General features: G+C 45.2%; 1 protein-coding gene across 1 annotated transcript; it reads right to left on the bottom strand.

Moving 5' to 3' along the window:
- Nucleotides 1-335: 335 nt before the first annotated feature.
- On the bottom strand, nt 336-3853 carry LOC125533817 (cytochrome P450 87A3-like). Its single transcript, XM_048697158.1, has 9 exons — nt 3589-3853; nt 3170-3494; nt 2892-3038; nt 1637-1888; nt 1442-1531; nt 1213-1291; nt 1007-1113; nt 806-936; nt 336-710 (listed from the first exon to the last, which is right to left on the bottom strand). Exons 1-9 carry the CDS (start codon nt 3810-3812, stop codon nt 617-619), a joined length of 1449 nt encoding a protein of 482 aa, XP_048553115.1. The 5' UTR covers nt 3813-3853; the 3' UTR covers nt 336-616.
- Nucleotides 3854-13006: the final 9153 nt, after the last annotated feature.

The raw sequence follows: 13006 nt of genomic DNA, 5'->3' as shown, positions 1-13006 counted from the left end.
AAAAAGTCTAAAGTTTATAGGTAAAAAGAAAAAATAAATAGAGAAAGGAACAAAAAATGAAATTTAAATAAACGGGCTGGCACAACCTTGCGCCCTGTGAGAAGGTCAGACTATTTGTTGCCACATGCGGTAAATAGGGTTTTTTTAGTTGTGTGCGCAGGGAAATAAGTGGGTTGGCTTTGATGGGCCACAACGTGCACGGCCCATGTACAAAAGTTGCTTTTTTTCTACCCAATGGATGCACAAATATTTAATACCACCTCGGATAGGGAAAAAACTTTTGGGTGGTGAACGGATGAAAAAATCGGCGAAACGCACCTTGCTTTATTAGTAGGTATAGATATAGATATAGATATAGATATAGATGAAGTATGAGTTTAGAAATTCCATGACAAGATGATGGAGGACGTGGGAAATAACGAGATAGTAGTAGACTGGCAGTCACATGTTGGAGAGTTACATTTTATAGAGGAGAGATGGTAGAGAAACTATCGCTGCCATTTTTCTGCCAATCCCCAACTTATGAAGAAGTACGATTATCCATCAAGTTGCTTGCGATACAGTAGGCTCTCTTTCTTGTATCAAGAGCCATGCAGTTTTCCATTGGTGAATCATTTTACCCCTCCCTAGGGATTATCTGGATGTGATAGCCCTTCGGAAACACGATCTCCGATACGCGTTGTACTTCACCACCTTTTATCTCCTTCCATCTGCCCAAGGGTTGGTCGCGAAGGAACAAAGTTTGTTCAGTGTAGTCATATGAATTCCTAGTATTGAGATCGTATTTTTTTTACACAACAGTTACCTGTACTTTGTCACCAAGGTGTGAAGGAAGAGTGCGATCTGAATCCTGCTGAACTCTGCTCCCACACAGAGCCTTATGCCCCCTCCGAATGGCATGAAGTTCTTCAGCAGGGCGCTCTTCTTCGACTCATCCTGCAGATTTCTATTAGTCTAGTTCATTTATGTTTCTAAAAAAAGATTAGTTCATTTATGCGTCACCAACCTGCCACCTCCATGGGTTAAATGTCAACGGATCTTTGAACAACTCTGGGTTCATATGGACAGCCATGGGGCTGATCATCACCAGCCAGCCGGCCGGAATAGTGTATCCTGCATCAGGAAAAAATTGTTGGTCCATTAACTAGCACAACATGACGCACTGCAAAATAATTTTTTGGGAAGATGATGAACTGTCTGAGCTAAGAGTACCTTTCACTTGCACGTCCGTTAGTGTTTTCCTGAATATTCCAGGGGCCACGTTACTGACGCGAGCTATCTCATTAGTAACCTGCAGAGAACGTTGGCTTGAGTAGCAGTGTGCATGGTGAAACTGTTTCTATGCTCCAACTTGTAATAAGTCAGTCTAGTTATTGTTCTAAGACTAAGCCTAATTAGTTGCTAATTAGTGAATTCAAGGTAGTAATAATGAACTAAAAACCTGAGCAGTGAAAGTCATGGACTTGTACTCTTCCCATGTGATCCCGGACCTGCCATCTTCTCTTTTCTTCAGAATTGCTTCATGCTCCTCCTGCAAGAAGGCACACTTTTTAATCTTATCTGCAGCTACTGTCTTTGTTCTTTTAACCATTAAAATTGACAAAACGTACACTTTTAGGAGTAAACAAAGCATAACCTTGAGTGACTCCACTACATTGGGGTGGCCGCTGAGGAACTTCATAGCGACCGTGAGTGATGATGATACTGTTGCAAAGCTGGCGAACAAGAGGGCGGCCATCAAGTCTACAGCGAATTTCTCGTCTATCACTCCCCTTCCACTCTGTAGCTCGTTGACCACCTCGTCAAGGAAATCACCGTGTCGCTTTTCAGGTGCGCTGAGCCTTTCTTTCAGCAGGTCCTTGAGCACCTTCTGCACGTTTTTCCTTCCCTACAGAAGCATCAGGACAAAAGATTGTGTTAAGCTTAACTCTATTTGCATCATGTACTGCATGCATCTTCCACATGCAGAGGGTGGGGGTCATCCTTTTTTTCAAAAAAAAAACATCATCAGCAGATTCAAAAGTAACACGGTCACTTTTGACAAGCTCCTCCACGACTCTTTCTTTGATGTAATTAGGGTGATCCCATATATTCCTAGGTAGAGTCACAATGGGACTTCTTTTATGCACGCACAGCCGATGATATATATAATCGGTTCACAACGGAATTTATTTTATTCTGTTAATTTCTTAACAGTGAAATTTTTATTTCTTATTTTAGTTCCCAGCGAATTTCATTTCCTGTTTAATTCCTTCCCTTCATGCCTCATATAATTATAGCAAAATTTATTCTTTCTTTTATTCTTTCCTTATGAAATTTCTTTCTTTAATTCCTTTCTTCATGCCTCGTATATAATAGGAAAATTTATTTATTCCTTCTTTCCTTTAATTCCTTCCCTTCCTGCCTTATCATTAAGGATGAAATTTATTTCATCTTTTATTCTTTCCTTTAATTCCTTCCCTTTCCGCCTCATCATAAGGATGAAATTTATTCCATATTTTATCTTCTTTCCTTCCATGCTCATAACAGCAAAACTTACTCCTCCATTTAACTTGTTTCCTTCATTGAATATTTTTTGACAAAATTCGTTTAACCCATATAAAAGTATATCTTCTTCTTCTTTCTCAAACAACATGATAGGTAGGTGGATTGATTCGTGTGGGCGGACTAATTCCTCATGAGCTGGATTCAAGCCCCACATGAGGAACTTTAATTTTTGCGGGTTGGCGGGGCGCGTACGGAGAGGGAAAAAACAGGACAACATGTGGGCGGGCTGGGCACGTACGAAGGGAAAAAAAATAAGGCGACGTACAAAACAATTGATTGGACCAAAGAAGGTGGAGAAACAATCCTCCCTTTAAATGAAGAGATAAGTATAGAACATTTTATACCTCTATGCATGCGTAGAATGTTGTCCCAGGGAAATACAGCGGGAAGGAGACCAACCCCTGGAAGAAGGCATCGAAGTTCTTCCTGAGTTTCCTCGACTTCTCGGGACCGAACCCAATCAGCTTCTTGGCCGTGAGGTCAAAGATCATCTGCATGGAAGGTAAGCAAATGGCAAAAATATACAAGGCCCAAAAATATTCCCCCATTCTAAAATACAAGGCGGCAAAAATATACACGTAGCACGCACTCTTGTATATTCTGATTACATAGTGATACTTACGTTGGCCACGGCGTCCTTGACCTCGATGGCAGGCTCCGCGGCCCACGCCGCGAGGCTGTGCTTCACGTTGCGGTCCATCTCGGCGAGGAGCACGTCCTTGAGGCTCTCCAGGCCGAAGAGCCTGGACGCGAAGCTGCGGATGTACTTGTGGAAGGAGCCGTCGTAGGAGGCGATGCTCTCCTTGCCGAAGATGTTGTTGGTGGTGTCCGGGTACCAGCTCCGGAACAGCTTGCCCTCCTGCTGGAAGATGAAGCGGTTCACCTCCGCGTCCATGGACACCACCACCGGCTGCCCCACCAGGCTCGTCTTGAACACCGGCCCGTACCTACACTCAGTTGCACGGAATCCTCTTCACTAATCCACTGCTGCTTAAACTAATCCGAGTGTGATGGTGACCCTCGTTTGCTTAACTTGATTACCTTTTCAGCCTTTGCTTGTAGAAGACCGGCACGTCGAGAGAAGGGCTTGGCTTGAAGAACTGGAAGGTCTCGCCGACGAGGGGGAGGCCCATGGAGCCTGGAGGGAGCCTCCCGGTGCTGCACGCCGGGTTCGTCCACTTGTACACGCAGTGCGCGAGCCACCCCGCTACGACGATGGCGAGGCCGCAGAGGGATGCGTATGGCACCTGCGAGTAGCCTTCCATGTTGAAGCTACAGTGTACCTCCCTGGATCTGGATTTCTGCTTCGCACGAATACGGAGGGTGGCCTTGGGCCGTGTTTTATATTGTGTGCAGGTGCTGTCAACCCTCGAGGCCGCGATGCTTGGCTCTAAGATTTTTGTCCTGCTCACCGGCTGACATCCTTCACTGGATACAAACGGAAATGCACCTATCGAATTTTGAAGAAAAAAAAGACTCTGCATCGCCTTAATTAGCGGGATTTAATTGTTCAAATCTCTTAATTGACCCGGTTTATTCTCCTGGGCATTAATTAGCATGATTTAATTCTCCCGTATCTTAATGGAACCGAGGTTTCCTCCTTTACCATTAACTAGAAAAATAGCCCGTGCATTGCAACGGGGTAAAAATTCATCGCACTCCTTCTGCACTTCCAATCCAATCACTATGGTTTAAAAAATATGATCAAATATTCCTAACATGAAGAAGAATTGTTTTTTCAAGCCGATCATCTTTGCAAAAAGTCTAATGCATAGTTTCTTTTTTGCGGGGAAATGCTTGCATTGTTCGACTTGCGGCCGTGCTTGTAAACAAATTTTCTTCTCTGAATTGGCTATAGGGACCCTGATTAATAATATATTTTTAGGTTTGTTATTGAGATAAGATTAAGGATTTTATTGACCATCCTGTTTTAACTAGATCACTATGCAGCCCCATATAATATTTGAATGCACAACATTCATATAATCCTTTGTATATTAAGCAAGGCCTGTGATTATACCTGGCCAAACCTCGGGCCGGGCCGGGCTTCGGGCCGGGCCTAGCCAAGCCCGAGCCAAAAAACCTGGGCCCGAGCCCGGCCTGGCCCGGCCATCGGGCCTAGTTTTTGGGCCCAAGCCCGGCCCAAACATGCAAAAGCCCGCCGGGCCTCGGGCCTCGGGCCGGGCCCCTTCAGAAAACGGCAAAAATGACGGGCCCGGGCCCGGCCCGGCCAGGCCACCGGGCTCAAAATCTAGGCCCGAGCCTGGCCCGGGAGCAGCGTCAGGCCGGGCTGCCCATGGCCAGGTCTACCTGTGATGCTGCTAACCAATGCCAATGTCTGATGTATATTCAGGCAGCCCATAATGTTCTCTTTCTGCGAATCAACCTGTGGTTGAGTTGGTTAGGTGGACAGTGGTATCCCCAACCCACTAGGGTTCAAATCCTGGTGCTCGCATTATTCCTAGATTTATTTCAGGATTTCTGGCGATGCACTTTCAGTGGGAGGAGACGTTCCCGTCGACGACGAGGCGCCTACGGTGACTTCATAAATCTCAAGATGATATGCCGACTCAGTCTCTCGGAGGTGCTCATAGGGGTAGGGTGTGCGTGTGTGCGTTCATAGGGTGAGTGTATGCACGTGTATATGAGCGCTTGTGTCTGTACTGATGCTCAAAAAAAATGTTCTCTTTCCTTATTCACGTTCAGGATTAGATGGAGTCCTTCCTTGTTTTCCTCCTTCCTTATTTTCCTAGAGTGGACTGCTCCTTCTGTATATTCCCTCTGTTTCTTTTTGACAGAATATTCCCTCTCTTTCTTATTTCTGAGATCCTCTTATTTTCTTCCTTACTTTCCCTCATATTATTTCTTTTTTTGCGGGTGAAAAAGGATTATTATTGATTACTCAGGAGCCAGTTCATTCTTATAAAGGTGAACTTATAAAGGTCAGGGATATCACCTGAACCTGAACCCAGCCACACGACGGTGCAGCATTCAGTTCTACCAAATGAAGCAAGGTAATAGCTTATGCCATTATGCTCTCTACGTACATGCACTAGCTTAACTAATCTCCCTTCTCCCATGAGCCTCTTAATCCGGTCCACAAGCATGGAGTAACAGGACTGATCTCTCTCTCTTCCTATGATCATGTTGAGAGCAACAAGGCAGTCTGTTTCCACTACGATAGGTTGCTGCGTCCATTGTAAGGGAAGGTTCAGGCCCTCCATACATGCAAGTAGTTTGGCCTCTAGGGGTTCTGCACATGACCTCAGTTCTCTGCATGAGGAGAATATGATCTCGCCGGCACTATCGCGCAGAATCATACCCGCTCCAGCCGTACTAGTAGATGCACAGAACGAGCCATCGACGTTGAGTTTTGTCCAGCCTGCAGGCGGAAGTGTCCATCGAATTTGCGTCCCAGCCGCAACAGGAGCATGTGATGTGGGTTTCGTCTGCATCACTGCATCGATCACTTGCTTGCCCTTCACTGGATCTACACTTGGGTTATTTTGTATGCCCACAAGCGAGTCGACGTAGTTGAGGAGGAACCTTTTGGATCCATCGACCGGGGCGGCTGCTTGTGATGTTTCATCTCGTTTCGTACGTGCCAGCAACGCCATAGAGTCATCATGAGTTCCATCCTCTCTGTGTCAGGAAGGTCGCAGAGAGTTTGGGCGAGCCACTCCAAGCCCGTCCTCTGGAACGACGACGCAGCTGGAATCCTCCATCTCTCAGCCATAGCTTGCCATAACGCCACCGCCCTCGGGCACCTGCAAAAGGCATGAAACGTGTCCTCCGGCTCCATAGCGCAGAGAGGGCATTGATCAGATACCTCCAGTCCTCGACGTTTTTTATTTACCCAAGTGGGCAAACAATTAGTGATCAACCGCCAGGTAAAGGTTCGAACCATGGGAGGAGCAGGGCACCTCCAAATAAAAGCCCAGACGGCTCGTCGCCCGTCCGGTGCCTTGCTTGCCGCGACTGAAGAAGATCGAAGATGATCCTCCAAAGCAAGTCGATAAGCGCTCCGCACCGAAAAGCATCCATTGCGTTCTGGACCCCATGCAAGGATGTCATCTCCCATCCTCGGTGATGTTCTGATCTTGGCTATCTCCTCCGCGTCCACCGGAAAACATATCTCCTAAACCACATCCATACGCCAAGCGCCATGGTTGTCCAGCAGGTCACTCACCCGGCGGAGACGACAGCGACCCTGCGGTGTCACCGGTCTGCCGCTGCCATTCCTTGGGAGCCAGCGATCATGCCAAATTCTGATGGAGTTCCCATTCCCCACATGCCAAACAAGCCATGTTTTCAAGAGATCGAGACCATGTACCACCCCTTGCCACGTCGCTGAGGCACCACCTGAGAAGAAGGTGTCCTCCAAGCTGCCATTTAGGTAGTACCTTGCCTTCAAAATACGGGCGCATAGGCTATCTGGGTTGATCAATAGCCGCCAAGCTTGGCGTGCGAGGAGGGCTTGATTAAATAGACGCAGATCACGAAAACCCAGTCCCCCTTGTGACTTCAGTTTGATCAAATGAATCAATGCTCTCCAAAGGATCTTCCTCTTCCCTTTCTCTATGCCCCCAAAAAATTTCCGAATCATTCTCATAAGGTCATAGCAAGTGGTCGCCGGAAGCTTAAAAACGTTCATTACGTACGTCGGGATGGACTGGGCTATAGACTTGATGAGAACTTCTCTCCCACTCATGGAAAGTTGGGATCCATCCCAATCAATCATCCTCTTCATATATTTCTGCTGCATATTTTGAAACCTATCTTTTGACATACGACCATTGGGGGTGGGAAGTCCCAAGTAACGTTCCTCAAAACATTGCTGCTGTACCCCCAGAATACTCACCACTGCCTCTCGATCAGCAACATGACAATGTTCACCAAACAGAATAGAGCATTTCTGAGGGTTAATCAACTATCCTGTGGCTTGAGAAAATGTAGCGAGGGCCTCCTTGACACTTGCCGCTTCATGTTCTGTGGCTTGGAAGAAAAGTAGGGTGTCACCTGCAAACATAAGATGTGAGATGCCCGGTGCCCGAGGGCACACCTGCACCGGTGTAAAACTTCCCAAACCAACACCTTGTTTCAAAATCGCAGCTAGACCGTTAGCCACAAAAAGGAATAAGAACGGGGAAAGAGGATCTCCCTGCCGAATCCCACACGTCGGTGCAAATGAATCCGAGAGGGCTCCATTAAGATTAACACAGTAGCGAACCGAGGTGACACATGTCATGATCCACCTCACCCATCAGTCTGCAAAGCCCATCTTTTGCATCACTTGCTCCAGAAAAGTCCAATCAGCCCGATCATATGCCTTAGAGAAGTCCAACTTATATGCACAGAAGCTCTTATCCGGATCATTCTCCTGTTTAATATAGTGTGTACACTCGAAGGCAATGTAAGCATTATCAGTAATAAGCCTTCCTGGCACAAAGGCACTCTGCACCTCTGAGATAATGTTGCCTAGAATGGGCCAGAGGCGATTGACCAAGCATTTGGCAATGATCTTGTACACGACGTTGCACAAACTGATAGGCTGAAACTCCGCTAGGCACTGTGGGTTGTCCACCTTTGGAATGAGCACAATAGTCATATCGTTCACACCTTCATGAGTCCGGTGACAAAAAACCTCCTGACCGCCTCAAAGATGTCCTCCTTCATGGTAGCCCAGTGTCTTTGAAAGAATCTAGCAGGGAAGCCGTCTGGACCAGGGGCCTTCAAGGCCCAATCTGAAATAGGCATCGCTAATCTCCTTGTCAATGAATGCTTCACAGAGCTTCTCATTCATTGTGTCCGTGATCACAAGAGTGAAAAGATTCACCACTGAATGAGGTAGCAAACTAGCATCAACTTCAAAAAGTTTTCCAAAATATGATGTGGCCATACCAGACATAACATCGTGCTCCGTATGGATAACACCATGATCATCCCGAAGCCCTTTAATTTTATTTTTCCGGACACGCCAGACCGCCTTCTGATGATTTTTGTGTGTGTTTCGATTACCATGTTTCAACCACTCAAGTCTGGACCGCTGCAACCACATCATTTCTTCCTTATAGAGCAACTCATTCATATGATCTGATTCCTTTCGCAGCTCACATCTATCAGCATTCATGTTATTTCAGTCGACTGCCCTCCTGTCCTTCTTTAATTCTCGTGAATTGGCAGCCTGATCGGCCGCATGATTCCTTTAATTCACAACACACGAATCCCGTTAATTATGCCGTGCGAATCCTTCGATTTCCTTCCTCTATGTCTTGATTCTTTATAGGCGCTTATTGATTTTATATTTTATACGTATATAAATTGATGGAACGGATGGTAAAGAAGCGATGTGAAATAATTTTATAAATTGATGGTTAGCTCACTTGGTTGTGCATATTATGATTAGTCTGCAGGTAACGGTTTTGATCCCACACGTTGCCATTAATTTTTGCTATGCACGTTGCAGACAACGGACGGGCCTGGCGGGCCGTATGGATGGCAGTCGATGCCTAGCTGGTTGAAATTGACAAAAGGATTAATAGATTGACTGCCGGTTAATTTTTAAAAAGTGAAAGGTTATTCTATAAAACTTGCGTGACGAACTAAGAATATCTATTTTCTTTATTAGTAGGTACAGATTAGCATGATTTAATTTTCCCATACCTTAATTGGCGTGTTTAATGAGCTCCTAATTAGTACTGCCATTTAAAGCCTGCTATTTTTGTGCCAAGTCAAAAACTATGCTCGTTTCATAGAGGATCGAACTCTTGCCCTCTCCATTTTATCCATACAAGACCACCAACTCCGCTAGCAAGTGGATATGTAATTGTTCCAACTAAACTTTTACTTGGATACAAGAATTTTTGTTGTTGAAACTTGCCGCTGGTAATTTCTATATAAATATCACGGTAATTTACGCACCACATGTCTGATAACCTACTTGCAAACACAATGATACCTTTGACCCAGATGAGACAAGTTCTTGACTTGGCACGAAAAAAGCATGATAACATACGCATCATAGACTAGATGACTTAAGTACAAACATCATGGTAACTTTTGATCCCAAAAAAAGTTGTTAAAACACACCTCGATAACATCTACGTAAATAGCATGATAACATACACACAACAGACCTAATAATTTTGATACAAACACCATGGTAATTTTACCCTTGAAAAATTTATTGAAAACATAGTCCACTAGAAAATATACCCCCGATAATTTTTATGTGAATAGCACGGTAACTCACATATCTTAGACCTGATAACTAATGTACCCTAGTCTTTGTTAAATTTGGTGACCGGGTGGGGGAAGGGCAGTTGATGAAATATACCCTTGGTAACTTTTTGTGTGAATAACATGATAACTCAAACATTGCAGACCTGATAACTTATGTGGCCCAGTCCTGATAACTTTGGCGACGGTGGTGAGGGGTGAGAGAGGGTTGTTGATGAAATATACCTCCAGTAACATTTTTTGTCAATAGCATGGTAACTCCCACATCATAGACATGATAACTTAGGTATAAACAACTTGGTAACTTAAGACCCAAATAAAAAGTAATTGAAACATACCCCGGTTACTTTTGTGCAAATAGCACGGTAATGTATGCATCCGGAGCTGATAATTTAGGTATAAATATCACGGTAAATTTGACCCAAGGGAAAGAAGTAGTTGAAAACACATCTCTGTCACTTCTGTATAAATAACATGTTAATATACATATAACATAACTGATAACTTTACGGTAACTTTTGACCAAAAAAGTGATCAAAATATGTCAACATGAGGTCTAGTTTCAAAGTTCTCATCGCGATGGATTTTTTATGTGAAAATGGTTTTTCAATCAAAAACGACAGTTTGAGCTATAAAACATTTTTTACATTTTCAAAATAGCGAAAATTTACAATGACATCAGGTTTCCTATGCTCTACTACATTGGCATGTGGAGAGAATGTTGGAGAAGCCATTTTTATGCCCCGGTAATTTCCATGTAAACATGTTGGTAACTTGTGTATCACATAGGTGATAACTTATTTAGCCTAAGTCTATAACTTTTGACCCGAAAAAAAGTCATCGAAACATACCAACATGGGATCTAGTTTCGGAGGTCTCGTCGCGACGAATCTTTTATGTGGAAATGATTTTTCAATCGGACCAACAGTTTGAGCTACAAAACATTTCGAATTTTTGTTTTCTAATGGAATCTTTGATGACATCACCTTTTCTTTTTATCTATATGGATGCATTGTTAATTTTCAATATGTGCGCTCCATGCAAACAGAGTGCATGCGAGATTGCAGCGCAACACTGCATGCGAGATTGCACCTAGATATAGTGATCGTCCGCACCTGTCGCTAACTTCTAGCCGACTGATATAGTAGTCAACGGAAACGTTTCCTCCCAATGAACGCATATCGCTGAAGAGCCCGAAATATCGAAAAATGCGACCAGCAATGCCAACTCTAAGACTTGAACCCTCTATCATGAAAAAGATAAGTTTTGATTGTATTACCATACCATACTAGTGTACCCACTATCATCACCATTCTTTTTTGCATCAAAGTTCATGCATCGAAATTTCTATTTGGTGTTTCTCCCAAATAAGAGAACATTTGAAGTTAAAACTTTACAGATCAACACCGCACAAGTACTACATGCAGATTTTTTTGTCAGAATTTTTGGCCCAAAATAATTTTTTAAAATGATACAACTCATTCAAAATTCAAAATTTGATAATTTATGTTTCATCAGAAGACCGGAAACATTTTATACAATGAGTGGCACTTGCGTATAGTTGACGTGCAAAGTTGCAATGTTAAATGTTCTCTTGTTCATAAGAAACAAAAGAGAGAAATTTATATATAAGAATAGTACGAATCTTGACGCAAATTGAATAGTTTAGATAGAGAGTATAGTGGTATTGCAGCACAATAAATATACACTAAAAATGTAATTAGGGTATCTCCAACGCTGACCCTCAAACTGCCCGCATCCCTCTGTACCGAGCGGTTTGAACACGATTTGTCATCCAACACACTACCCCATCGACCCATGGACCGGTCAGGCCATCCGTTTTTCCGCAAACCGGGAGGGTGTGGGAGTCCGGACCGCTACCACACACGCGTCCGACACCCCAGACCCACCAAAAACACTCTCTTCCACCCGCGCCCTTTCTCGCATGAAGTAGTTGTCGCATAGTCATGCCCGCGCTCCATTCATGCCGGCCGGAGCGGACGTGGCCTCTCACAAGAGCCGATATTTAAGCGGCACGTCAACCAGGAGGGCCACCCGTGCCACATCCCGGTGTACGCGCCTTCTCCGCATGCAAACGTTGCTTCGTACATCCGCCTGCCGGCATTAAACAAGCGAGGTTGCCGAGAAATCCACTCTGGAGCCCGCATGCAAACTCCACCGTCTATCCGCCTGCCGACACCCGCTATTTATACGTGGCTAGGTCCGATAATATCTACACCACACCTCCGCTCCCGATATCCTCTGTGCACGACGCCCGCCATGGCCTTGAGCTCCAAATCACTATGGGGCAACCTCTCCACCTAACAGAAGCAGGAGCTCTCCGGATTGTGTTCGGTTGCAGGTGTTGGGGAACGCATAAATTTCAAAAAAATCACATGCAAGATCTATCTAGGTGATGCATAGCAACGAGAGGGGATAGTGTTGTCTACCTACCCTTGTAGACCGTAAGCGGAAGCGTTATGACAACGCGGTTGATGTACTCGTACGTCTTCATGATCCGACCGATCCTAGTACCGAAAGTATGACACCTCCGCGATCTGCACACGTTTAGCTCGGTGACGTCCTACGAACTCTCGATCCAGCTGAGGGTCGAGGGAGAGCTTCGTCAGTGCGACGGCGTGATGACGATGATGATGAAGCTACCGGCGCAGGGCTTCACCTAAGCACTACGACGATATAACCGAGGTGGATTATGGTGGAGGGGGGCACCGCACACAGCTAAGACAATGATCAACTTGTGTGTCTATGGGGTGCCCCTTCCCCGTATATAAAGGAGTGGAGGAGGAGGGAGGTCTGGCCCTCTATGGCGCGCCCTAGGGGAGTCCTACTCCCACCGGGAGTAGGATTCCCCCCTTACAAGTAGTAGGAGTAGGAGAGAAGGAAGGGGAGGAGAGAGGGAAGGAAAGGGGGGGGGGGTTGGCCCCCACCCAATTCGGATTGGGCTAGGGGGCGCGCCTCCCACCTTTTCCCTTCCTCTCCTCTATTCCACTAAGGCCCAATAAGGCCCAAATACTCCCCGGGAGGTTCTGGTTACCTCCTGGTACTCTAGAAAATGCCAGAACTCATCCGGAACCATTCTGATGTCCAAACATAGGCTTCCAATATATCGATCTTTATGTCTCGAACATTTCGAGACTCCTCGTCATGTCCGTGATCATATCCAGGACTCCGAACTACCTTCGGTACATCAAAACACATA

This window comes from Triticum urartu, chromosome 2 (genome assembly GCF_003073215.2).
Source record: "Triticum urartu cultivar G1812 chromosome 2, Tu2.1, whole genome shotgun sequence".
NCBI classification, from domain to species: domain Eukaryota; kingdom Viridiplantae; phylum Streptophyta; class Magnoliopsida; order Poales; family Poaceae; genus Triticum; species Triticum urartu.
The sequence above is the reverse complement of the archived record's forward strand: the minus strand, read 5'-3'. Positions and strand labels throughout refer to the sequence as shown.